The sequence below is a fragment of the Sander lucioperca genome, chromosome 11 (genome assembly GCF_008315115.2).
Source record: "Sander lucioperca isolate FBNREF2018 chromosome 11, SLUC_FBN_1.2, whole genome shotgun sequence".
Taxonomy (NCBI): domain Eukaryota; kingdom Metazoa; phylum Chordata; class Actinopteri; order Perciformes; family Percidae; genus Sander; species Sander lucioperca.
This window is the reverse complement of record NC_050183.1, coordinates 20,279,314-20,305,201: the sequence shown is the minus strand read 5'-3', so window position 1 is coordinate 20,305,201 and position 25,888 is coordinate 20,279,314. Positions and strand designations below refer to the sequence as shown.

The following is a 25,888-nucleotide window of genomic DNA, read 5'->3' as shown; positions in this document are numbered from 1 at the left end:
CAGCAAGAAAGCTTGAACATTTTGAAACTGCTCCGTCTAATATTCCGTATAGGCCTATATTGCAGCACAGCACAGGCTAGTGTTTAAGGTAACTGTGTATAAAAGGACAATCAGTAAGGTATTGTTAAAAAAAAGATTATGTCATGCTGTAGTGAGATGTGTTTTCTTCTTTCATCAAAATCCAGCCAAGAGTGTCTGAGATATTACACACCAAATAATTGACAAACATACAACTACATTGTTCATCCATTGTTCATCCCACATTTATGTATAATTTTGAAAATGCTAAAGTGCAGCGATGAGATGAATCACTCAATCATCAAAATGTATGGACAGATCATCGAAGGAAGACTGAAAGATTTATCCATAAATAAAGACACTAAAAGACAGTTTAGGGAAGCTACCACTGATTTCCATTGTTTTCTCTAGTACAGTAAAACCTCTATAATATTTCCCATTTTTTCCTCCCTTTGACAGTGATGTCCTCTGTATGGCTGCTGCTGCTGGCCCTGTTCGGCATCATGCTGACCAACGTCTGGATGTAATGTGACACAGGTGTCCAGCCTTCTCTCCTTCTCCTTTCCTCCTCCATTTTCTCTATTCCTCATCCCTCACCTCTTTCCTTTTCCTGTTTCCCTCCCTCTCGCTCCATGTCTGGCTCTTCTGTCCATTTTGTCTTAATCTTTTCTCCAATTTTAACACAAATATCTTCAGATTATAACCTTCTTTATATCACCCATCAAAGCCGTAATCCATTCCAGTTTAGCCCTGCTTTTCTGGAAACCTTTCTTTCCCCAAATTTGTTTTTTTGTCTTAAAATTGCATAATTTCTACCTGATTGTGTTATTTTAATATTTGAGAAGATGGCATGTGGGACTGCCTTTGGATATAATTGGTGCTGGTGTTAAAATGAAGCACATAGTCTCCTGTTTTTGTGGCAGATAAGAGAGTTTAGCTGCCAAAGGACTTTCAGCCCGTGTGAATCAGACATGATGAGAGAAGGTGCTGCTGCCACTTTGTTTACTGAAGGTGAGCTGCCATATCAGTGTGTATGCTGCCACCTGTTACATTGCTTTAGTGGGTTGTGCATGCCTGTCTCTCCAAAGCTAGTTTTACAAAGAACGGGTTGATTCTGATTTTAAACTTCACATGAGCCACAGATAATGTTTTAACTTCTGGTTTACCACAGAGTCCCTCATAAGATCTAGATCACTTTACTGTCTATCTTGTAAACGTGTACATTTTGAGATCAGTGACCAGGCCCTCTTGTCTTTTAAACAAATGTTTAAAAGACGTGCAGTGACTGAACCTAGATCAGCTCCCGGGCTCCCCCATTGCCAAAGGCTTTGTGTGAATATAAAATTTTGCTGTTCTGCTGCTACTTGCTCTGTGAGTACTACTAAACAACACTGCCTTACCTTAGTTTAGGCAGTGTTGCTATAAGCTAATGCCATATCAGTGAATATGCACTAGTGTTGCCTCCACACAGAGCTGTGCTGGGGATAGTGTGATGATGAGTGACTGAGTGTCCATAGGCTGTCTGCTGCATTCTCCTCAAATACCTAAACATCAAGAAAAAAAGTAATTTAGTTCATCTGGCTTGACTCTTATTATTCTCGGGAACTGCTTTAGCAGCAGATAGTCAGAATACCTCCCACCTGCAGCCATTTTTCATCTTTTTAGCATTTCAATTTAAACAATTGGACACAGATGGAGTGGGCAACTCTGACATACTGGTCAGGTACCATCAGATTTGGGTAGAACATACAGAAAACATCCTGTGGTTTGTGCTGGGCAATGAATGAGTTTTTGTTTGTCTGGATGGTTTAAGTTAAAGAGGAATTGGTGTCAGTTGAAGCAAGACAACATGCATTCATTTGTTAATGTAAATTCAAATGTTATACTTTAAAAAAAAATGCTGCTTTCCTTGCTTGTTTATTTGACTTGGAGTAAGAAATATATTAGGGTTAAAAGAAAATAAATGTTTATAATCTGCTCTCATGTCCAAACCCAAACAAATCGCTCCAGAAATGTCTCTTTCTAACTCAAACTAACCTGTTTATGTCATATCTACTGTACTATCTGCTGCTTGATGCTGTTTCCTGTTTTGAAATATTGATTGGATGTGTATTTTCCTATGTTGAGAGATTTATTTTTATATGAAGTTCAGATGCCATATCAGTGTATATGTACTGACTCATGCTGTCAGAAAAAATTACCTTCTCTTCCTCCTGATAGAGATGTATTTCTATGCGAAATGATGTAACATGTAACTAATATTTAGTTGCCAGGCCAGTGAGTCTGCACAAGTATTGGTACATAAAGCTGCCGACTTGAGCTGTTTTCTGTGCTTGTTCAAATGAAATAAAACTATATTAAATTCATTCTGTTGAGCTTTTTTATTCTGAGAACGTCCCGTGACCCTTCTCATGTAGCAAATCTGTCATAGGCCTTTAACCCAGGCTCCTAGAAACAGTTTATTGCCATTTGCACAATAAGTGACTTTGGTTTCACCATTTATACAATGATGAGATCAGCAGTAAAATGTGTTCTTTTTTTGTTTTGAAGTAGTGAAAGTAGAGTTGCAACTAACAATTATTTTCATAATTGATTAATCTTCCTTGGTATTTCCTTGACTAATTCATATACAATCAGCAAACACTGGAATTCCCTAGAGCCCAATGAGACATGTATCACAGATATTACATTTTCTAAGACTGTCGGTAATACAGCAAGCAGCAAATTGTCACATTTGAAAAACTGAAACCATCAGATATTTGCTTAAAGAATAATTACATATAACTAAATATAGATTCATGAATCCTCAAAATAGTTGCTGAATACTTTTCTGACGATCCCCTATTTTAGTCATCATTTTAGCTCTATGTGACAGTAAAATATGCAATGATTGGATCAAGGTTTTGTCAAGGCCAAAAGATGGATGGAATATATGAGGGGAAATGGAGCCAGGGATCAGTCATTGTACATGTTTTGACCAGGCCACTGGTGTAAATGTACGCAGGGGTTTGACAAGGTAGTACATGATAACATGCATTACTGCAGTGACCAAATGTCACAGGGAGCAATAAAATGTCCTCTTATCGCTCTTATTCTTTCCAGTGTTTCATATCTGTCGTTGTGGACGTATATGAACTATGAGTTACAACTTGAAGGCAGTGAACTGTGAACCTTCTGACTTTGCAAGTCTGAAAATACTTTTCTTACAATCAGTCCTCAGTAGTTGCATTCACATAGGTACACACACAATTATTTTAACCATCTAAACTTGTAAAATATAGTTTGCATATCTTTTTTTTTTGCTTTATGTCCATATCAATGGCAAAGAATATCAATTGACACTGTCTAGCAGTCAAAGTTCTGTTATGTTTATTTATACAGTCACAACAACTAAATTCATAGTGTGTGTATTTATATATATATATATATATATATATATATATATATATATATATATATATATATATACATACACACACACACACATATAAGTATATATATATATATCTCATCACATTTTTGCCAACAAAATTATATATCAAGATAGCTTCATGTACAGATCCATAAAAGCTTTTCGGCAGGAAGGAATGGAAAAAAACAGGACATCATTGAGCTATGTGTCGTAGATTAACGTGAAAAGGTCATCGATAAAAGGCAGTTCCAGGGGTCTGTTTTTATTGAAATGACTTTGAATCATCAATTTCATTTTTTTTTAAAAGTGCACACTAATCCAAACTTCCACCTCACTTTCCAAGACAGTTCCTACTTTTCCACAGGGACATGAAAGATGAAATAAACACTTCAGATTTCCATGGATTCTCAGAAATGTGAATGAAGTGAATTTATTTTGTTTAGCCACAGTTTATCATAAAATATCTGGCCATATATTGCAGGCCAGTGTGGACCTCAACAACCAGCATTCCTGATTGTGAACTTGGTCAGCGTCCAACATGTTGCAGTTAACCATCACACTGTTGTCGTGCATTACTGAGACAGCTTGTGCCGTTCAATAAATTACAAAAACATGTTGTCATCTTATAAATAACCGGCCACCCAGGTGCTATCTGTGTATTCCCAGTCTCTTTAACATCCTACAGCCAGCCTGTCCTCTTTATTTCTTGATCTGTCTGGATCCGTCCTTTAATCCCTCCTTCACTTCTTTCACAAATGTCTCTTTGACTCGTCTGAGGCGGATGCCCATCTCTCCCAGGTCACCAGGGACTCTGCCGGCCTCGTCCCGGACCTGCCGCAGCGTCTGTGACCGCATGACCCGCTCAGAGGCATCCCTGCCGGCTATCTGAGCCTTGGTGATGGCGTAGGCTGTTATCTGGGCCGCCCTGCGAATCGGTCGAGACTCTGCCAACTTCTCAACGACATGGAGGTTGTTCAGGAGGTTAAATAGCATACGAGCGAGCATGTTGTCGAGTGTTTCCAAAGATCCTTGACACGTTAGCTTAACGTTAGCCAGTTAGCAGTCCCGTGTTTCTGCCCTGTAATGACAACAATAGTTAACTGGAGATATATAATCGTCGACGGTATCTTATACTGTAATGTATGTTGCGTTGTGGTGTAAATGTCAGTAACTTATATAGCGTATAAAAGGTTGACTTACTTCAGCTGAACCGATCATTAGGTTGCGTTCGATGACATAACATACTGTGGTGTGAGGCTGAAGTTGGTTTAGATGCGATTCCTTTGGGTTTCCACTTAACATTGCCCTTCGCCCAACGCACGAATCCACAACTCGGAATCTACGAATAAGAAGCTAACTTCAACGTTGTGGCAAACTGTTTTCCGGACCTTTTTGTTGGTAACACCAGCCGGGGAAATACGTCATATGAATACGTCCGGTCGTATCGCACGAATATCCGCTTTCGGTACTAATTTCCCTTATTCATCCCCCAAGAATTTGCGCACGGAGCGTTGAGCTTAGTCTTCTCTCTAAACTAAACCCTTCAACACGTGGAAACTGTAAGTGGACTGTGCAGCCATGCAGGTGATTGTGTTGTTCGCCGTGGCCGTGCTGTCTCTGAGCCCGGCGGCAGTGAGCGGAGCCGAGAAGAAGAAGCTGCAGATCGGCATCAAGAAGCGAGTGGACAACTGCCCTATCAAGTCCCGCAAAGGAGACGTGCTGAACATGCACTACACGGGCAAGCTGGAGGACGGCACGGAGTTTGACAGCAGCATTCCCCGTGACAGGCCCTTCACCTTCACCCTGGGCACCGGGCAGGTGATCAAAGGCTGGGACCAGGGCCTGCTGGGCATGTGCGAGGGCGAGAAGAGGAAGCTGGTCATCCCCGCCGAGCTGGGCTACGGAGACAGGGGAGCTCCCCCAAAGATCCCCGGAGGAGCGACGCTCATCTTCGAAGTGGAGCTGCTCAGCATCGAGAGGAGAGCCGAGCTTTGATGAAGAGGAGATGGCAAACTTTCAAAAAGTAAGTTATTACAAATGTGTGCTTTACCCTGCTTTGTATGCAATAGTAAGATGCTCGGTAATAACATTAACCCCATTCCTCTCCTTAGCTGCGCATTGTGTAGGCCTAAATTATTCCTGAAATACAACATGGCCTCAGGTTCCTTTTTGAGGTCGTTTGATAAAATGCTAATTAAATTAGAAACATGCACCATGTAAGCTCCAGATCACATAAAACCTAGACTTGTCTTTCTTCAAACTAGATTTGTACCCAAAGGAAAACACATCAATATTAGGTACTAAATCAGAATGCACCTTAATGTTTTCAGAAAACAAACCACATTTTCATTTAAATACTGTTTATGGTCTGGATTTTCAGTTGTAGCTGTTTAATGTATTTACATTAGGTAAATTCGAATCAGATTTAATGGCAAAGTAGGTGTAAACATATACAGGGAATTTAACTCTGGCTTTTTTGTTGCTCTCATAGTACACAGAAGTAGAAATGTGGCTAAAAACAAGGCCAACAAAGCTGAACCAGGTAAACTTAAAACATTTTACTACTATATAAACCCGACCTCTCTGTGAGGGAAGACACATAAAGATTAATCTAAAAAAGATTGAGAAACACTTGCAGTTTTTTTTTTTACATGCAGTACATGTTTTGAAAAATGCATAAATTTTATAATTTTCTATCAGGTTCCAGGAGCTGCTGCAGTATTACGTGGAGATCATCTGACCTCTGATGAAGACTACATGGGAAATCTGGGAAATCTTTATCTCTCTTATTGTGCTCTGATTTATTGGTCTGAAGTTTTTATATGATAACCAGATGTGGTGTATGTCTTTGGTAAACACGAGTAGCCCTGACAGTAAACAGCTAAACCTAGTATTTGGATGTGGGTTGATAATGGAGTCATGTCCTGCTGTTTCATCTAACAATTATTTTTAATTGTCTGTGATTTATAAGCAGGTTTATTCATATTTGTACATTCTTTTCATAACATAATTTAGTCAGAAGTCAGGCAGGGGACGAATTAGGATCAATGTTTTTGTTCACTTTCAATATTTGTATTATGATAATAAAATGTTGAATTTACGGGAAACATTGCAGTCTCATGTGGTTTTTAACAGTTTTCCTTGGCTTAACATATGTTTATTTTTACAGATTTTAGCTGTTAGACAAATACCTCCTGATTGTGGAACAAAATACAAGAGAGAGTTCTAAGTTTGATACTGGTCTAGACCTATAGTAGACCTAGTCCTATAGTTGTGAAGTGCAGGCTTTAAAGCCCTTTTTTACACTTGTAAAGTTGTATGTGAAATCTGATTTATGCACTGAAATGTTATGGTTATTACACCCTATAAATGTACTATAACACTTAGTCATTAAGGTTTCTCTACTTATAATTGTGCAGACTGTTAAGGGCAAATACTGTGTGAATAAGGTCAGCATGTGGTCTTGATTAGAGTCAGACAAGTTTATGAAAAGCAGTTTCAGTTTATTTATATATATATATATGAGTAATACAATAACCAAAACTAATAGTAAAATATCCAAAAGATAAGACCTGGGATAAAATGGCATGTCAAACAAGAGGAGTCTACAAGAGGAGTCTGTCAGTAGCCAATCACATAAAATGGCAGCAGCCAATAGTGTGGCACCACATCTCCCAGTTCAGCTGCCAGCTTCAATAGTCATGTGACTTGAGGTATTTTAATCAAATGGCTAAAGAATTAGACATTGGTTCTATAAGCAGTCCACACATTTAAAATAACAAATATTAAGCACTTGATTAGATTAAATGCGTGCAAGTGGGTAGGACTGAAAAAGTGCCGTTAATTTGTTGGCTCTGACACAATTAGGTCTAATCTATGTCTAAACCCTATCTTGGTTCCATCAAAAAGTGTTTTTGCTTTGTAAAGTGGATTTTTATTATAGCATGCGTTTGTAGAGTGAGATCCAAAAAACACATGACGTGTTTTTATTTTTTATTCAATGTACCGGCGCGTCAAACTAAATCAGTACATCAAGAACATAGCAACAGGGGGCGCCACTCAGTTAAAGTAGATGTTGATATCAAGATGTTCCACCCAGAGCTCTTCAAATATAGAAAGTACATGTTGGAAGAAATGAAACAATTTAGGATAACAGGAGAGGAGTATAGAACATACTGGAGTGTGGTCAAAGTGGACAGGGCAGAAGATGTTTGGCATGAGACTGATGAACAAAGTCTGACGTAAAAAACAAAAAGTCTGACATACTGGACACTGTAGGAGCAAACTAACTCCAGAAGATGGCAGTAGTGCAACGTTAAGGATGCAAGCTCCCGGTAAAAAAAAGAAAAAAAAAAAAAAGAAGAGAAGAAGTAAAAGGAGTTTTCTTTTTTTTTTACCTTTTTATTTATTTTCTACATATATTTTTTCTGTATATGCACCTCTGGTATTTATATATATATATATATATATATATATATATATATGTATGTATGTATGTACATACTGGCGTTGTACATTTGTTCTTTACTTATAATAATAAAAAAAATAAAAATAAAAAAAAAAAAGTTCTTAAAGGATGGACAGGCACATGGACCGGAACCGGAAAAGCGAAACAGTTGCAAAGCTGCGGACCGCTGCGTACCGTACCGGCTATCTGTGACTTCTTCACAATGTCTGTTAAATTAAACGCGTTGTTTAGCGATTCTTACGTTGACATTAGTCAATACAGAGACCAACATTTTAAGGTAAGTGGGGAAATATCCGCCAATACCCGAGGTTTGTAACGTCAAACGGTTTATATTTTAGCTCACAGTTAGCAACCGTTAGCAAACAACAAAGCGGACTGCTCATGCTTTGTATGGAGTATCTCAGAGGGGATTTCTGTGATTTGGCACAGAGATTAAGGAGAGCTGATATCGTTAATAATAATAATATTAATGTAATGATATTAATAAGTTAACAATGTATCCACTTGGCTACTTCTCTAACGTTTGTTGTCCAGCGTTGTACTGCACGTATGAGCTTCAAGCGTTTGGACTTATAACGTTAATTGGTTTGTAACGTTAGTAGCTTAACGCTAACGTACATTCAAAATCAGAATATGATGTATCGCAAAGGAACGTTAACGTTAAGTAAGACATGGTGGTGCATGTTGGGGATTGGTGCATACACAGACGTATTAAAATGAAATTAACAATAAAGCAAAGCACTGATACAGACAAGACCATCATATTTCTGTTAGAAATGTATATATAGAGAACAGAAATATTACAATAACAAATATGTAAAGGGTACGGTAACCTTACAAATATGTACAACATGAATGTTTTACCATAGGAAAAGAAGGCTGTATGGTTTTGTGCAGGATGTGCCAAAGGTCAGGATGGTCAGGTAGTCAGAATCAGAAATCAATGTATTGCCAGGTAACTAGCACTAACACATTGCTATGGTTGATAGTGCATACATACAAACAATAATGTAAAATAAACAAACAATAAATAGAGAAACAAATAACACATACCTACATACATACATACATACATACATACATACATACATACATATAACTATTCAACATTAACAAGGAAAAAACAGGCTGTATGGTTAGTGCAGGATGTTCAAAAATGTAGGGGGATGTGCAAAAAGTTCAAAATGGAAATAAAAAAATATATGGAATGTGCAGGGGATGCACAGGATGTAGGATTAAGGTTCAATGTCAATCAGTCCATAGTCCAGGATGGAGTGGAGTCTGTGTCAGTGGGAGTCGTGGACCTTGTTGATGAGGCCAAATACGGTTTTAGTAACTGCAGTCAGAAAAAACTATTTTGTGGGGTGAGGTTTTGGTCCTGATGGTCCGCAGCCTCTTGCCAGAAGAGAGTTTGAGTCCAAAATGATGCTAGAATAAATTAGCTGTGGAAGCGGGGAGGAGCCCGTAGAGAATGTCTTTCTACAGGGCCCAGAATTGTGTGCTACGCCCCTAGATTGACCACAATCTTTTTCAGTTTGCATTTAAACAAGGCAGTTTACTGGAGTTCTCTGGGCTCATTTGAAATCATTAAATACGTTAAATACATTAAATAACGGATACCATTGGTGGTATAACAATCTCTGAAACAGCAATCCACTCAGAGTTAGATAGAGGTTTATTAGGTAACTACAGGTGCTTAGTTACTGATGTTGTTTTTGCATGTTGCTTGTGTTTTTAGGGTAACCGCTATGATCAGGAGAAGCTGCTGAAGCAGAGCAACACTTTGTATGTTGGGAATCTGTCCTTCTACACCACTGAGGACCAGGTAGGATCCACTGCTGTTACTACTTATTGGCCAAGTATGTGTGCACATACAAGGAATTTGACTCCAGTTTTTGCATTGCTCTCGATGTAGTTACACAAAGATGTCGTATAATCATTGTTCTTTTATGACTAGAAGATGGAAAAATCGAGCTCTGTTTTACTTAAAGATTTGTTGTTTTGCTAGTTTTTCCATCTTTTGTTATGCCTTTTGATTTTTTTTTTTTTTTTTTTATCTGGTCCCCAAAGCCTTGTGATTCTAGCAGTGAGCGGGTTGTAATGTGAATGAGTGTGGTATACTTTTGCGTTCTGTTTAAAACCTGCTATTTAAAACCAGAGACAAAGCTAGTGGAATATTTGAAATTATGGTATATTTGAAACCTACTTATTGTTTGTATTAGTGTTAAAAAATATTTCCAGGATAGTCTCCTAACAGCCAAAGATATACTGTATATTATAATCTCTTACATGATTGTCACTTTTGTCTTTGTAACTGATGAACAGGTGCATGAGATATTTTCTAAAAGTGGAGACGTCAAGCGCATCATCATTGGCCTGGATAAAGTCAAGAAGACAGCCTGCGGATTCTGCTTTGTGGAGTATCCTTGTAAATATGAGACCCAATAACAAATGGTTTTAAAAATACTTGCATTAACCCACATGCACAGCAAACATACCTCGATGCCAGGTCAACAATCTGCCTGCCTTGTTACTAACCAAAGTATTATGTATTATTATTAGCCATAAGTTTTACCACCATAGCATGAAGTGTGCATGTTGTGCAAGTGTAGGAGTCCGTAGTCTATATCCGCGACATTCTACTTCCGGGATTGCTCCGTTGCAGACGGAAATTCCGCCAGATTTCACGCTTTTCGGCCAGATGTACGTTACCTTGCGCTTTCTTTGTGTTGGAAGTTTAAACTCTGGTGGATTTATGAGGACTATGGTTAACTGCTCCTCAGATCTCTGCAGGGTAAATCCAGACAGCTAGCTAGACTATCTGTCCAATCTGAGTTTTCTGTTGCACGACTAAAACAACTTTAAACGTACACGTGTTCCACCAAAACAAGTTCTTTCCTGAGCCTGTTTTGCAGCGGCACCGTGGCTCTGTCCGGTGCTTAGCACCGCCCAGGACGATTGTGATTTGATTGGTTTGTGATGATTTAAAGAAATACCAATAAACCAGAGCACGTTTTTCTCGTATCCCGGAATACTGTGTGGACTAGCCAGACCTTCCAGCAGCGCTGTGGAGGAAGATCTGGCAAAGTGAGACTAAGGAGTCTGCACCAGACCTTAACCCCTGCTGTACCAGATACTACACACGTACAGGTGCAGAAAATGCCATGCGCTTCATTAATGGCACGCGGCTGGACGACCGTATCATAAGGACAGACTGGGACGCCGGCTTCAAGGAGGGACGGCAGTACGGCCGCGGCAAATCTGGAGGACAGGTGAGGATTAGGACACTTGTTTGTTATGAGTACTAGTATGAACGTGTATTCATCCCACCGTTTCTACCTGTCCTTTTTTATATTGAAAATGTTTTGGAAAACAATATAAAACACAGCATACTATGGTATTTGAAAAATGACATGTACTGAAATGGCATTAAAACAAATCAATACACTATATTATGACATTTTAATACACCAGCATGGTATTTAGAAAGTGGTCTCCTGTCTGAAACAAAATATGCATGATTAACTATGGCCTTTTGAAGAGATGGCATTACTATAGCGTGGCATTTGAAAAATTAAATTCTATATTATGTTGTTAACAAATGCATAATCATGTGCAGTTTTGTCGTAGTGGTACACAGTGAGCTTTGTGTAAATAAGGAAACATAAATATTGTACTAAGAACTAGCTCATTGGATGAAAAATACAGACAAATACCTTCCTGGATGTAACTTTAGGACAAGACCCCCTTCAACAAAAAAAAAATAATAATAATAATAATGAAAGATGTGTATTTACTTATGCTGGTTGTGTTTGTGTTTCTTGTGTAGGTGAGAGATGAGTACAGGCAGGACTACGACCCAGCCAGAGGCGGCTACGGTAAGCTGGCTTCGCAGCATCGACCCACAGAGGCACAGAACACCTTTTAGGCTGAACCCCACCACAGTAGTCTGCCTGGACTACACAGAGCCCCACCCTCAGTCCTGGACCAGATGAATTCTTCAACACTGCCACAACATGCTACCACAGACTGTTTGTTCAAACTCTACAGCAGGTCTGCATGGACCACTGGACCCCAGAAATTAGCAGCTGTTATTTATTTTGTTTTCTGTTCTGACTGCCTCTCTGACTTCCATACCTGCTATCGGTCTACATGGTAGCACAGGCCAAAACCCCAAGGTTACAATGTGATTTTAAGTCATGTTTTCATTGTCCTGCGTCAGGGAATACCATACATTTCTCTACTGGCTGGGAAAGGCTCTGGTAGCATGTAGTGACTGGGTTGATGATGAATCAAATATCAAGACAAAAAAAATATATCTTGTCGAGTCGCCATCTCTGGTGAAAAATAATGCTCTGCTGAAGTAATAGTGAGGAAGCATTCTGTTGTCATCTTAACTGATTTCCACGAATGAAACTGTGTCCCAAATTGGGTATACTTTTTTAAATAAAGATTTTTTTTTTGACATTTTCGACGAGTGATATTGTTAATTTTTCCTAAGTACAATGTAATCCTAGTAAAGGTCTAGTTATCCAACGGTCTGTGCTTAACATTGTGAATGTCATTCAGCAGACTTTTCACGGGAGAATAATATTACATGTATATAAATGCATATTTAGCAAATAAGTGTAATATGATTAAACCTGCAATAACAGATTGTGTGGTAACTTTGGTGAAGTGGAAACAAGCTGTGATCACAACACTGACATATCACCTTTTAAATTGCCAGTTGCTTATTTACACATCCAGCAGACACGGAGCAATGTTGGCATTCAATTGGAGGAGTGTTTGTGACCCCCTGTCTAATATGCGTTTTCCTTTTGGGTCTGTTTTTGTCTTCACAAACTCCTGAGGGAAATATCTGTTTCTCTAACTGCTAAATGCTCTGCTATGTAATGTTTACCAGCTATTCACTAACTGTTTCAGCTGTTGTGTGCTGGCCAGTTGGTGTGCAGGGGCTTTTTGGAGATATTTACCTAAAACAGTTGCCTGCTGCTGCTGGAAACGATGCTGCCGAGTGCTCGAGTGTGAACCAAAACAGTAAAGGCCGTACATCCAAAACAATAATCTGAGAGATCCTAAAACTCTCAAAAGTAAGAGGAACTGCAGAGTCAGGTGATAAGAGTTTGACCGTACCAGTGTTGTAGTACTCGAGACCGGTCTTGGTCTCAAGACCACTTTTCGAAGGTCTCATCTTGGAATCGACCACATTTTCTTGTCTGTCTCGGATGAAGAGCACTCTGGATTTTATTTCAGGACCACAACTGTAGGGAGATCACAAAATTGCCTGTGTATCGTCTGATATGTGTGTTAACATTATTACTGCGATTGTATGTAAAACGTCCTGCTTCAAATGCAACCAATAAATTAACTAATTTCTAGTTTGAAATGTGTTAGTTAACTCCCGTTCCCTGCCACCCTTAACTCGCACTCCCAAAGTGAAAGAGGTGAAAGGAGAAGAAGCTCTGGCTGTCTTGGAGATGTCAGCCAAAGTGTTGGTAATAACATTTATTGCATTTTATTAATTATTTTAATTTAATAATGTTTTTTAAAGAAAACACACAGTGTGTAAATTCTGCAATGTAACGCTAACTGACACAGATGGGACCACCTACAATTGTTAGCGGCACTTAAGCTACGTTCACACCACAAGTCTTAATGCTTAATTTGGATTTTTTGCTCAGATCCGATTTTTTGTTTGGCTGTTCACGTTACCTTTTAAAATGTGGCCTATATCAGATTCCAGTGTGAACTGTTTGCGGTTTCAAACTGACCCGCACGCGCAAAAGAACAATGATAATGACATCAGACGCAGCACGCTGTTGCTCTAAATTTAGGGAGGTTATGGAGGAAGTAAGCATTTTCGCTTTTATTTCAAAATGTTTGTGTAATGGCAGCCGTATTAATATTTTAATATATATTAATGAGCATATACTAAATAGGTCTAACCCCTCACTCTCGCTCCATTGACTTGCTCCATCACTGTTCTCCGTTTTGTAGGCCTAGTCAAGTTTTTTTCAAGTAATTTTACTGTCTGTGTCTAGGGCTAATTCCCGCCAGTGCATAATTGTGACAAATGTCGATGTAGATAGATGTAAAAGTCGCATCAAATCCGCCTTGGTTGTTCACACTGCGGCCGCATTGAAAAAAATTCAGTTTTTTGGTCTGGTCTTGGTCTTGTCTCGGTCTCAGCCCCTCAAAGTCTTGGTCTTGTCTCGGTTTAGGTGGTCCTGACTACAACACTGGCCACTACGATAGACTCATATTTCACAGTCATCTCATCCATTATAAATGTAAAAGTATTGATTATAGCAGCTTTAAGAGTAAAGTTGGACACTAGATCAATTAGAATTGCTGAATTGCTTTGTATCCTGAAATGATCCTAAAGTCCATGTCTGTATTTAGATATACTCTGTGAGGGTATTGGTAGGGGTTTGATGCCCCTAAAAAGCTGCAACAAGCTTCACCTGAAGGATCACTTTGCCAGCAGCAACATCTTTCTCTTACTGAGAAAATCAACAGCTGTATACTGTATCTGTACAAGCAATTCCCAAGTTTTTTTTTAGTGGACTTAGTGATTTATAAGGGTGAAACGCTCAAGCACATCAAGGCTCAAATGTCATCAAATAAAGATTTCACATATGAGGGCTTGTCCGGGATTTGGACCCGGGACCTCTCGCACCCGAAGCAAGAATCATTCCCCTAGACCAACAAGCCCTTGCTCCATCTCTCTAATTGGTAATTTTCTCCATAAAGCAGATGTAGGGTTCAATATGGTTACAATTTACATAACAGTTTTGCATTTAAAATAAGACCTTTTAACCTCATGAAACTGGTGTCTACTTCATGCTATGAAAGCTTTGCTGATATTAAACACTTGTAAACTGTACAAATGCTTAGCAGTTAGCTGATCTCTTATCTCTAAGTGAGCTGCAGTGGTGAAGTGAAGAGCAGAATACTAACTAAGCCATGAAATTTGTTCAGCTTCAGACACATTTTTGCATTATATCCCCACCACTAATTCTTGGCATCAGCTACTACATTTCATTCTTAATCACATCCTCTTCATATTTTGAAAATGAACACAAGATGTCAGAAGAGGAGGTGGACTTCCTTGGAATAATTAGGGACAGTGAAATGTGATAGCAGTGAAACTTCCATTTTAAACCTGTTGGGACCTTGATTAGCATTAGAAACAATAACACAAAAACCATTACAGAAAGTAAGCCAGTACCTCTTGGACCCGGAGCAAGAATCATTCCATTACTAGTCTCGCTTTGCCTAGTCTCGCTTTGCCAGACCCTCCTCCAACGCGCGCTGAAGGAGAGTCTGGCTACTCCACATAGCATTTTGGGATGGGAGGAAAACGTGCTCTGATTTATTAGCATTTCTTTAAACCAATCACAATCGTCATGGGCGGTGCTAAGCACCGGAGAAAAATGCGGTGCCGCTGCAAAATAGGCTCGGAAGGAACTTGTTTTGGTGGAACGTGTACGTTCAAAAGTTGTTTCAGTCATGCAACAGAAAACTCAGATTAGACAGATAGTCTAGCTAGCTGTCTGGATTTACCTTGCAGAGATCTGAGAAAAGGTTAACCATAGTTCTTATAAATCGGCCGGAGTTTAAAATGCCAACACAAAGGAATCCCAAGGCAATGGATATCCGGCCTAAATGAGTGAAATCCGGCGGAATTTCCGTCGGCAACAGACCAATCCCGGAAGTGGAACGTGAAGGATATAGACTATTCCATTACTAACAAGCCTTCGGGTTTCTCTGGAAAAGCAGTGATTCTCAACCAGGGCTGCTGGAGAAAGGCACATGTAAAGATTATAGAGTAGCATATAGCAAATACTTTGGGAAAAAAACAAAATATGATTTGATTAAAAAGTGAGAGGAGAAAAATAAACAACTCAAAGCTGATCTTTAGTAAATTTATGCTCACAATAACCAGTAAACTAACCGCTAACTGCACAGTAGGCCTACACACTGCCTTCCTGAGTAAGGCACATGTTGCGGTGTGAGCAGTGCTTAATTTGTAAAGTGGGAGGTCCCGGAGCGCAGAGGGGGGGTGGATCCGGCGACTCAAAACGGGGGTTGGAGGTAACGGAACCAAAACAAAAATTACACCTGCCAACGTAGCTTCTCTGACTCTGACTAAAAAAGCCTAAACAATGCTGTGTGTACATCAGGGCAATGTTTATTTTTATTTCAGAACGTCCACTGCATCGGTGCGAAATGTAAAAAAAATTAAAAATACACTGCAACGATCAGCAACTATCCATCGGACAATTAAAACATAAAACCCACCGTCTCCACATTCTTGATCGGCAGAAACGATTTTTGCTTGTTTGGGATCCGACTGGCCAGCGTATTTGAAAAAGTTAAGCAAACTTTGTTGTCTTTTTGACATTTTTATCCTCAACCAGCACAAGCGCTTGTGTCACTTGAAGTGCAGCGCCGCGCTGTTGAAGTGCCGATCCTCTCCCTCCGTCCCTCTCCTCCCTCCGTCCCTCTCCCCCCTCTGTCTTACCCTGAAAATTCACCTCAAAACGCATTGAAAATGCAAACACAAGACTTTTGTGGAACTCCAATGGGGAATCAAGACTAACAAGACAGATAACAACATTGAACACTACACAAACAGTAGTTTATCTTTTTCATTTAGGCGACTAATTTTTCATAGTGACACAGGAGGTGCCGGATCCAATAAAAAAGGTTCCGGATCCAACGTCGGAGGTGCTGGAACATGTTCCGGCGTGTTCCGGCTCAAATTAAGCCCTGGGTGTGAGTGCATGAAAAAAAAATATTAGCAAAATGAGTAGAGAAATCAAAATAGTTAGCTAAAAATAATTGCTTGTCACAAAACCTTTCAGCCACATTCTCATTTCCCCTGCATTCTCCATCCATCCACCAGATGTCCTCAGACTTTCCCACCTGCCTTCTGGACCCAAGCCTGTTCCTGCTTTTTTCTTGCCTGTTTCTTTGTTTTGACCTGTTGCCTGTTCCTGACCTGCTCACCTGTCGTGCTCCTTTTGCATTAGTTTGAACTGTTCGGATTGTTGCCATCCTGTAAACCTGATCCTGACCAAATGTCCCTTTGTTCAACCTGCTAGCCTGGTATGTATTGTTTTCGTTTGCAAGTCCTCCTCCCCCTGTTGCCTGAATTCTCTTGCATAGCTAGATACAGGGGCGGACTGGGACAAAAATTCAGCCATGGCACGGTAGTCACACCAGCCCACATTACCATGCAGCCCCACCCACGGACATGTGCATTCACTAATTACATTTGTGTACAGATGGTGAAATAATATAAGCATTACCTTATGTAACAGATTTTTAAACATTTAATGTAACTGGCAAACAATGCTTACTACTTTTTAAAGAGCACACGTTTATAACAAATGTACACATACTGCCTGTTTATACCGTTTATATACTGTCATTCTCTACAGTATGTTGTTCTTTGTTGTCACTGTCTGTCTGTTTGATTGTCCGTGTTTCTCTCTGTTGACACTGTACATATTGTCTGTCTGGTTCTCCATCTTTTCATCTGTTTTAACTCTCTAACTAACTCTCTGTAATTATACTTCAGGGTTTTTCCTTGCTCAGAATTAGCCTTTGGGGGAACACATAAAGCAGGGGGGGTCTGGTGACATGGGCCGGACACGACAAAGTCCACTTGTTTAATTAGCATGAACAGGGCTTTATGGTCACTTTTTTCCCCCCAAGGAGCACGTTTTGCTCCCAAGTTGAAAAATGTAGGATTGACTTACATAGGCTACTGCTTTTACTGCTAAATTGTAGAATAACACAATCATGTTATGGATACAAAACGTTATGAAGTGTAATGTTTTCTACATTCTATTGATCAAAAATGATCAGTGATGTTGAGACTACAGTGTAACGGACCACCACAGTTCATGCATATGTGAACCGCGGATTAATTGCAGAGTTTAACCTACATAGTGTAAAACGTGACACTACGTGAATGGGGCACAGCAGAAAAACGCTGCAGAACAACGCTGCTTGTTCAGGGTTGTCATGTGTACTCCTCTTCGCATCAGGTGTTAAAACCAACTGTACCAAAACACTGAATTGGACTACTATTTAACGCGACAATGAGACATTTTTAACCGGTAATGAAACTGTCAATTTAATACTGATGCCGTCAGACGGCTGCGCGGACAGACAGCAGTCGGAGCTCCGGCGAAGCTCTGTGCCCGTCAGCAGCGGCTTCTCGCTGCGTAGCCGGTCCCCCAGAGCAGCATGATCACCGGGAGGGTCCGATACAGCCTGAACCCTGCAAACGGAGATCCCGTTTGAAGGTGACGTGTTTGATTTTGACTGAATGTCCCAATTTGAGTAACTTCTGATTGGGTCGGTCGGCCCATCTCGGGACCAGGCCGGCCATTGCCGACTGGCCAAATGCTTAATAATAATAATAATAATTAATATTAATATTAATATTATTAGTGTTAATATTATTATTATTATTATAATAACCATAGTGAAATCGCGCAAGCGATTAAAACCGTCCTATACGCTGTCGGCCTGTAAAGACAATTTATTTGTATATTGTAAAAAAATCTGACCGGCCCACATTAAAAAAAATGGTCCGACCCCTCTGGCATTTGCCAGATTTGCCAGATGGCCAATCCGCCCCTGGCTAGATATAAGTGATTGATATACAAACAGTTGACCCATCTAGTTAGAAATAACAGATAGTAAAAACAATAAAACAATTATCAAGAAGTATGTATCAGTTGAAATAGACAGATAAAACTAATGGATGAACAAAACAATTGTAATTAAAGCTGCAAGCAGCGATGGACGGGCCCTCGCGCCTCTGCGCGCGCCGGGGTTACTGGCGGACTCTGCTCCTTGCGACCGTGCATCACACAAGACTACGTCATACATTTCATTAGCTGTGAAAGGGGCGTGTATAAAGCATAGGGGGCGGTTCAAACCATCACCAATTAAAAAGGAACTCTCTGCTGAGTTCAATGATACCTCACACAAGACTCTATCTTAGATGGGTCAGCATTTATGAAAGGGGTGTGGCTTACACATAGGGGGCGGGCCAAACCACGAATGAAGAAGGAACTCTCTGTTGAGTTCAATGACACCTCACACAAGGGTCTACATCAAACGGGTCATTAGTTATAAAAGGGGGCATGGCTAAAACTTAGGGGGCGGGTCAAACCATCACCAATGAAGAAGGAACTCTCTGCTGAGTTCAATGACACCTCACACAAGACTCTACCTTAAACGGTTCAAATGTTATGAAAGGGGCGTGGCCTGAGTAAATGGGCGTGGTTAAAGTATGGGGGGCAGCTCAGTATCACATGTCAACCACACATAAGTTTCATGTAAATTGGATGATGTTTGTCATATAAGGCGCATTTCCTGTTGCCAGTGGGGGGCGCTATTACCAAAAGTAAATATTGGCCTGTAGATGTCCTCAGACCTGGAACCTTGTCAATCGTGAGAAATTTCGGGCAGATACAACAACATACACTCAAGTTACAACAATTTCTTTGTTCATCGCTAAACACTCAAAATGGCCACCATGCCACGCCCACACCGTTTGACGAAAAGTTTTTCTTTTAATAACTTTTCATCTTTAAGGTGTTGAGATGGTACAGACCAAATTTAAAGTCCATCTGATGAAATCTCTAGGAGGAGTTCGTTAAAGTATAGCACCTTGACTTTTAGGCCTACTTCCTGTTGCCACTAGGGGGCGCTATGACTTTAAGTAAATATCGGCCTTTATTTGTCCTCAGGGTTGGACTCTTATGAATCCTGAAAAGTTTCGAGCCAATTGGACAGTGTACACTCAAGTTACACCCACTTCCTGTTTTGATGGCGAAACGCACAAAATGGCTGCCCCGCCACGGCCACGCCCTATGACGAAAAGTTTTTCTTTTAACAACTTTTCATCTTTAATGTCTTAAGATGGCACAGACCGAATTTGAAGATGATCGGATTAAATCTCTAGTAGGAGTTTGTTAAAGTACGACATGTGGAAATGGCCAAAATCGCACTAATTTCGAACTTTGAAATCAAAATGTCAGACTTCCTGTTGGGTTTAGGGTATGGCTCCAATGACGGTTTTTGTACATCCTGACATTTTACATATGTGTACCAACTTTCGTGAGTCTACGTTAAACGCACTGCAGGGCCTCAATTTTTTTTTACTTTGTAGGGGGCGCTAGCGAGCCATTTTTGTGCGCCTATTCCCGAAACCCTTAAAATACGTACATTTTCACAAGACTTGATGCGACCGCCAATTTTGGTGAGTTTTTGAATATGTTAAGCCCCTCAAAAAGCCAATTCATTTGCAGAAAATAATTCCTTCAGTTCCAATAGGGCCTTCGCCGCTGTCGGCGCTCGGGCCCTAATTAAAAACAATGACGAATTGAGTCAATGAAGGGGTATACTTCAGCTCACACTGACAGGTAAGGAACCGCTGAAGCACACAGAGGATGCAGAGATTTAAAGGTGAAAGCAAGCAGAACTAAAGGACACTGTTTATCTTCTCTGCACAGTAAAGTCACCACCACCACTACTGTTTCAGGCCCTTTTGTATTACACTGCAGGTGGGTCAGAAAGACCTGGCCTCAACTGTTGAAAGGATTGTAAAATGATTTCATTCTTCGACACTGTTCATGATCCCTAAAAGCTCTATACATCCAAATGTTGTATATTTGACATTTTTTGTGAGCCTGGTGATTTATCCATTTCCATTTCTTCTTCAGCAAAGGAGGTGAAGCTTATTGAGGCCCGAGGTGTTCCCCAGATGACACGGTTCTTGCACATTTACAGCATTAGCAGTTATCATAGTCTGGTCAAAAAGTCAAGTTCAAATGGGGTCAAGTGAGAATTAGACAGTGTCAGACCCAGAATTAATGAGACGTTTATGCAAATCAGAGGGCTGTTTGGAACTATGGAAAGAAATGCCTCAATCTCCAGCTTTGTCTCACTGAGAAACTCATTACTAAGGCAGCCTGTCATTGGCTGGTTACAGATGATGCATTTAGATAATGATCCACCATTACAATGAAGAACAACAGCTCTCAACGACAGCCTTCAGCGTGAGGATTTTCCCCAACTGGTCATTAATTCATAATAAAGGATGCTTCATGGATAAGCAGACTTTACACACCAGTATGAGCTCACTCGTTTCACCCCTATGATCCACACAGTTTCATTTACAGTACTTTTGCTCTGGGGCTTTTTTTCTAATCCAAGTTTGGGGTAGGCCCTTTTGTTTCTTTTAAACAAAATTGCTATTGTTGTTACAGCAGAAAATGATATTTTAGAGAGTAGTTTCCCTCCAACTTTGTGGCGGCTGTAGAAAGTGCAAAAAGCCAGGTCTATAAAGAAATGCTTTTCTGAGTTCAGAAAAACTTGACTGGCCTGCACAGAGGCCCGACCTCAACCCCATTTAGAATGAACTGGAATGCTGATTGTGAGCCAGACCTCAGTGGTCGATCTCACTAATGCTCTTGTGACTACATGGGTGCAAATCCCTACAGTCAGGTTCCAAAACGTTGGAATGTGGAAAGCCTTCACAGAAGAATGGAGGCTCTTGTAGCATCAAATGCCCATGGATTTGGAAGTTTTTTTTTGTTTTTTTTAACAATTACGGGGTATTAAGGGTGTATTGTTGAGGCCTTTTTTACTTATTGTCCATTTAATGCTTTTTGTACGTTTGGCCATCCTTTTGATTTTTGAAGTTTTATCTGCAGCAACTTCAATTGCATCTAAACTACGTCAATACTTTTGGGACTGTGCAGTGGTTTGTCAGGAGAATCAGGGTGACAGATAGTTGCATCTTATTTAAAATTATAGAGGAAGTTATGCTTTGGATTTTTATTTTTATTTTTCATAACTGTGCACATTATGCATTTAGTCATAATTCACATTTTTTTAAGAGTCACCAGCTTGTAATTTAAGTGTTGTTTTATATATATCATTTTGATTTAATAAGCCACAATTTTGACTTACAGTATGTCTTGAGTATGATTTGCCTTTTTAAAATACTATATAATGGTATACCATGAAAACTATGACTTCATGGTAAGTCATAGTTTTGACTTACCATAAGTATTTCCTTTTCTTTTTATTCCAAACATTTTATCCATTGGAACAGATATGTCTCGTGTTAGGGAGACAGAAACACTATAAAGAAGACAGACTTGAATAAGACTTGAATTTAATCAATAAACAGAGAAAAGTTAATGCATCTGAAACATTAGGCCGTTATTCACAACAACCCACAAATAATTCCATCTCCATTCAACAGTGTCAGGAGATACATTAACCTCCTCCATATTGTGTTTGCTCCAGTAGAATAACAGCCGGCAGCATTTCAAACAGCCCAGTGACTAAACATGCAGATTTCCTGTTATTGAGGGGTTTCTCATTACAACGAAGAGCTGAAGCGTGCCTATAAAATAGCTAAAGTAGCTTGACATTTAGCCATAGGGGAAGTGTTTGTGGTAAACAAAGTGCTTTATCTGGTGGCATGATTTACATTCAGCCTAAATGTGAGCATTAGTGTTGGTCTAGATTGAGACTGAGCAATGTGGTGTGATAAGGCTGAAGAGGAGGAATCACTGAAAGGGATTTGACAGAAGCTTGGTGTCAAGGCTGAAAACGCACCTTGTCCTTCCACACAGATGCTGTTGTGTTTCATCATCTGGATTCATTTCATCGGTTTAATCTGTCACGGGGATGGAGGGAACATGAAAACACGAGTTTCATGTCACTAAAATTAATGGCAGACTTAAACAACACTATAAAATCAACGTCAGGGAACAGAGAAAAAGGTGTTATGATCTATGAATATTTTCCCTGCTTTGGACTGGGTAAAAAACAGCTTTTATTTGGTTGTTAAGCAAAAATAGAAACGTGACCTTTTGAATGAACAAATGTCCTGTTGCATTTCCACTTAAGGTATGTTTGTTCTCCCGCTGTCTCGGTAGGTTTGTGTGGTAGATCAACCCCTCCATCTGTCAGCAGGTGATTGACTAAGATGAAAGACGTATCCTCAGTAACAGACAGGTGCTGTGTGAAGGAAATAGCCCAACTGGGAAGGGGAGTAAGAGAGAAGAGGACAGAAGAAAAATGAATTGCATTTCTGAGGTGAAAACCTCATTTGATTAGCGGAATATAACCTGGGGCAGTAGTAAATGAATTGAGAGCAAGCAGTTATTTTTATAACAGAAGGTTACAGGAAAATAACATCATTAGAAATGACATTGTCAAAAATTCCCAGAATATATTTCCTTTAATCGGTCTCGGTTCTCAACAGCACTGTTACTATCTTGGATAACCAATTGGGTTGCTGGAGTTTAAACTTCTCCACATCCCATAAAGAGCAGGACAGAACTGCTATGGTGACGGACAATAAAGCCTGTCTTTTGTGGCATACATTTTTCCCGATTCTAATTGGGAATCAATTTGCGGTTAAAATGTGGCTTAATTCGTACCAATAATCTGTACAGAACAAGATCGCTTTACTAGTCATGAGAATCACTTTTCAGCCTGTGTGACTCCAAAAAGGCTTTCTACAGTCTGAGAAAATAAATTGACTCAAGGTCTACTTGTTCACTTTTTTTCCAGAGCTTTCAGAAACATCCCAGTTAGATAGTAAATGTCGTAAACATATTCTTTGTAAATCTTTACAATCATTCCCCAAAAAAACCAAGCAAGTAGGGTTGTGTATCGTTTGGATTTTTACGTTTCCGATGCTGAACCGGTACTTTTAAAACAATTCCGATTCCTAAACCAATTCTTGAAAAACTGAAAAATGACATCAAAGATGTAATATGTTTACTAGCGATCACGTGCAGTGAATGGTTAATATGCTTTTGCGTCCGTTTTGGTGAGCCCAGAGGGAAAATATGGCATTTTAAAAGTAGCCTACATTTATGGTAGCTAGCTAATGGTAGACTACAGCGAAAGTGTGATATTTTTACGTCCGAATCGGAGCGACAGAGGGAAAATATTTCAGTTGACACATTAAGTGGAACCAAAATTTGCGTTCTAATCCGGTCCGAGTACTACCCGGTTGCGTAGGAACCGGTTCCATAGTGGAACCGGGTTTCGGTACCCAACCCTACTTGGTAGTGCCCAGGAGGTGGCCTTGCATCTCTCCTGCTACCAGTCCACACTCCGTACTGTAGTCCGTATGGGCCTTGAACCAGCGACCCTCCGGTTCCCAACACAACGCCCTACAGCCTGAGCTACTGCCACCCCAAGCGCAACAGTTCCCCTTGCATCCATCCATACCTTACTGACACTGAGTTTCCTTCGCTGACAGAGTGTAGCCAGTGAGTGTAAATCTTGTTTCATGTGAACATAATTCTGAATGAAATAGGTTGTCCCTTCGTACAGCAGCTCTAACTCTCCACTTGCTTATTCTGTGTCTCGTTCCGGCTAAGAGACCGTGTCTGTCATAGCCACTGGACTGGTGATGCTCGCAGGTCGTTACGGCTCTAGACCTCTCGGTCGGAGGCGCTGGCCCTAATATCACGCTCCACAACATGCTCAATACCCCGCAGCTTTCTGGAGAGCTTCACCTCATCCTCGGTGCTCAAACAGCGCCTCAATACATGTGTTTCCCTTGCTCACTCACTAAAGATCAATGTCAGCCGAGTGACACTTACCAGTCTTGTGACAGACTTGCTATAAAGCTTGAGGCTAAAACTTTCTGCCCCAGTGTTCTTCCTCTGATACCTAGGTGTCTTTAAACATGCTACGCTTAGTGTGATCTATGGGAAAAAAAACAACTGTCACGCTTGAGCTCCTCTTGCTTGAACCACAAAGCACCCAGTCCCTTCAGCAATCATGTTTAAGGCTAATTGAACACAATTATAATTACAGGAGATTTTTTTTTCTGTCTGTTTCAATTTAATACAGTCCATTTGCTGCCTCGGATCGATCCGTTTTCTTCCTCCCAGCGGTACTGATGACTGTCTGTGAAAACCAAAAGCGTACAATTGCTGCACCATTCAAACTTTATGACCCCTCTCTCTAGCTTTCTCTCCCTCCCTTCTGAGTAAACACCAGCAAACCATCCATCACTCAAGAATAGAGAGATCACCGGAATAGAGATCTTTTCTTTTGGCAGAAATGGGATTTTACAGTAAATCTCAATTGAAATCTTTTGGAGCAATGTCAATGTAGCCTCAATTTCACTTACCCTCCCTTCTCTTTACAACTGAAGAAAACACTTCAGATGCTGGTATATACTGTACTTTATGACAGATCAGTTCACCAAAATTATAAAGTTTTCTCATGTACTTCTAGTGGTATCTAGCCATGCTATAAGGTTTAGAGAAATACATCCCTGAGATTTTGGCCTCTACCCCAAAAACAGTGGAGGTGAATGGAATTTCATCGCCTCCAAGATCTCAACATCTCTTTACAGTGTTTTCGTGTTACTTTGCATAATCCCTTAAAGCACACTCATCAGTTTTCACAGATCTTTTATTATTTTTTATAAAGTGCATTCAATGAAAACTGTTCACAGTTCTAGTGATTATCCAGAGTATCTACTGATGCATTATTTCTGGAGAGATAGGTTGCTGTTAGAAGTTTTAAATGTAGTATTTCACCCATATTTTCCACCAGCCGCGTCATACATGAACAAGATTTATTCCCATAGAAATAAAATGGATAGAAAGGCCATTGAACTGTTTCCCGTGGTCATTTGATTGGTACACCACAAAATGGCGATTGTTGTCAGTTGTCATAGGGACAATATGCGTGTCACGGTAAACTGTCTCGCGAGTGAGGAGGGACAGTTAGACCCAGCGGCAGTGGGTCAGCGGACCGCTAACGTTAGACCCAGCCCGCTGTTCAGCCCATTCTCTGTAACCGATGCACCATAAAAGCACGGAGGAACCAACAAGCCAGCTAGCCGGTGTTAGTTGGCTAACGTTAGCTTGCTAACTCTACCTTGACGTTCCCTCCTCGCC

General features: G+C 40.2%; 4 protein-coding genes and 1 non-coding gene across 7 annotated transcripts in view; 3 read left to right on the top strand and 2 right to left on the bottom strand.

The window, feature by feature from the left end:
• meltf (melanotransferrin) overlaps positions 1 to 14,319 on the top strand; it is a 26,708-nt gene extending 12,389 nt beyond the window's left edge. The window contains exons 16-17 of one of the 2 annotated variants that reach the window (XR_004102256.2): positions 478 to 652; positions 14,287 to 14,319. Coding sequence is in view for 1 of the 2 variants with exons in the window: in XM_031283929.2 (XP_031139789.1) it covers positions 478 to 545 (68 nt within the window). In the remaining variant the exon portion in view is untranslated. Of the gene's footprint in view, positions 1 to 477; positions 2,382 to 14,286 lie in introns of those variants that run through there. The other variant, XM_031283929.2, reaches the window with a different exon arrangement.
• Positions 3,734 to 4,499, bottom strand: si:ch211-162e15.3 (protein NCBP2AS2). Its single transcript, XM_036007338.1, has 2 exons — positions 4,132 to 4,499; positions 3,734 to 4,099 (listed from the first exon to the last, which is right to left on the bottom strand). Coding segments are annotated over exons 1-2 (306 nt in total). The 5' UTR covers positions 4,436 to 4,499; the 3' UTR covers positions 3,734 to 4,097.
• fkbp2 (FKBP prolyl isomerase 2) lies at positions 4,949 to 6,213 on the top strand. 2 transcript variants are annotated; one of them, XM_031283931.2, is made up of 2 exons: positions 4,949 to 5,453; positions 6,131 to 6,213. In XM_031283931.2, exon 1 carries the CDS (start codon positions 5,009 to 5,011, stop codon positions 5,423 to 5,425), a length of 417 nt encoding a protein of 138 aa, XP_031139791.1. In that variant the 5' UTR covers positions 4,949 to 5,008; the 3' UTR covers positions 5,426 to 5,453; positions 6,131 to 6,213. The 2 variants fall into 2 exon arrangements, with proteins under 2 accessions (XP_031139791.1, XP_031139792.1); XM_031283932.2 differs by having other exon boundaries at positions 4,949 to 5,448; positions 6,126 to 6,197.
• On the top strand, positions 7,971 to 12,552 carry ncbp2 (nuclear cap binding protein subunit 2). The gene is made up of 5 exons (XM_031283930.2): positions 7,971 to 8,175; positions 9,637 to 9,723; positions 10,224 to 10,318; positions 11,032 to 11,170; positions 11,728 to 12,552. The coding sequence occupies exons 1-5, from the start codon at positions 8,101 to 8,103 to the stop codon at positions 11,824 to 11,826; spliced, it is 495 nt and encodes a 164-aa protein (XP_031139790.1). The 5' UTR covers positions 7,971 to 8,100; the 3' UTR covers positions 11,827 to 12,552.
• On the bottom strand, positions 10,153 to 25,888 carry trnap-cgg. Its single transcript has 4 exons — positions 25,713 to 25,888; positions 15,859 to 15,864; positions 14,611 to 14,615; positions 10,153 to 10,166 (listed from the first exon to the last, which is right to left on the bottom strand). It is a non-coding gene; the product is annotated as a tRNA-Pro (tRNA).

What these genes read in the sequence shown, in the direction of transcription:
- ncbp2 (XM_031283930.2), top strand. Translation starts at nt 8,101, where the DNA reads ATGTCTGTTAAATTAAACGCGTTGTTTAGCGATTCTTACGTTGACATT. An exon ending in TGCGGATTCTGCTTTGTGGA is followed by an intron (nt 10,319 to 11,031) that starts GTATCCTTGTAA and finishes CTGCTGTACCAG; the next exon opens with ATACTACACACGTACAGGTG. An exon ending in GCGGCAAATCTGGAGGACAG is followed by an intron (nt 11,171 to 11,727) that starts GTGAGGATTAGG and finishes TTTCTTGTGTAG; the next exon opens with GTGAGAGATGAGTACAGGCA.
- si:ch211-162e15.3 (XM_036007338.1), bottom strand. Translation starts at nt 4,435, where the DNA reads ATGCTCGCTCGTATGCTATTTAACCTCCTGAACAACCTCCATGTCGTT.
- fkbp2 (XM_031283931.2), top strand. Translation starts at nt 5,009, where the DNA reads ATGCAGGTGATTGTGTTGTTCGCCGTGGCCGTGCTGTCTCTGAGCCCG.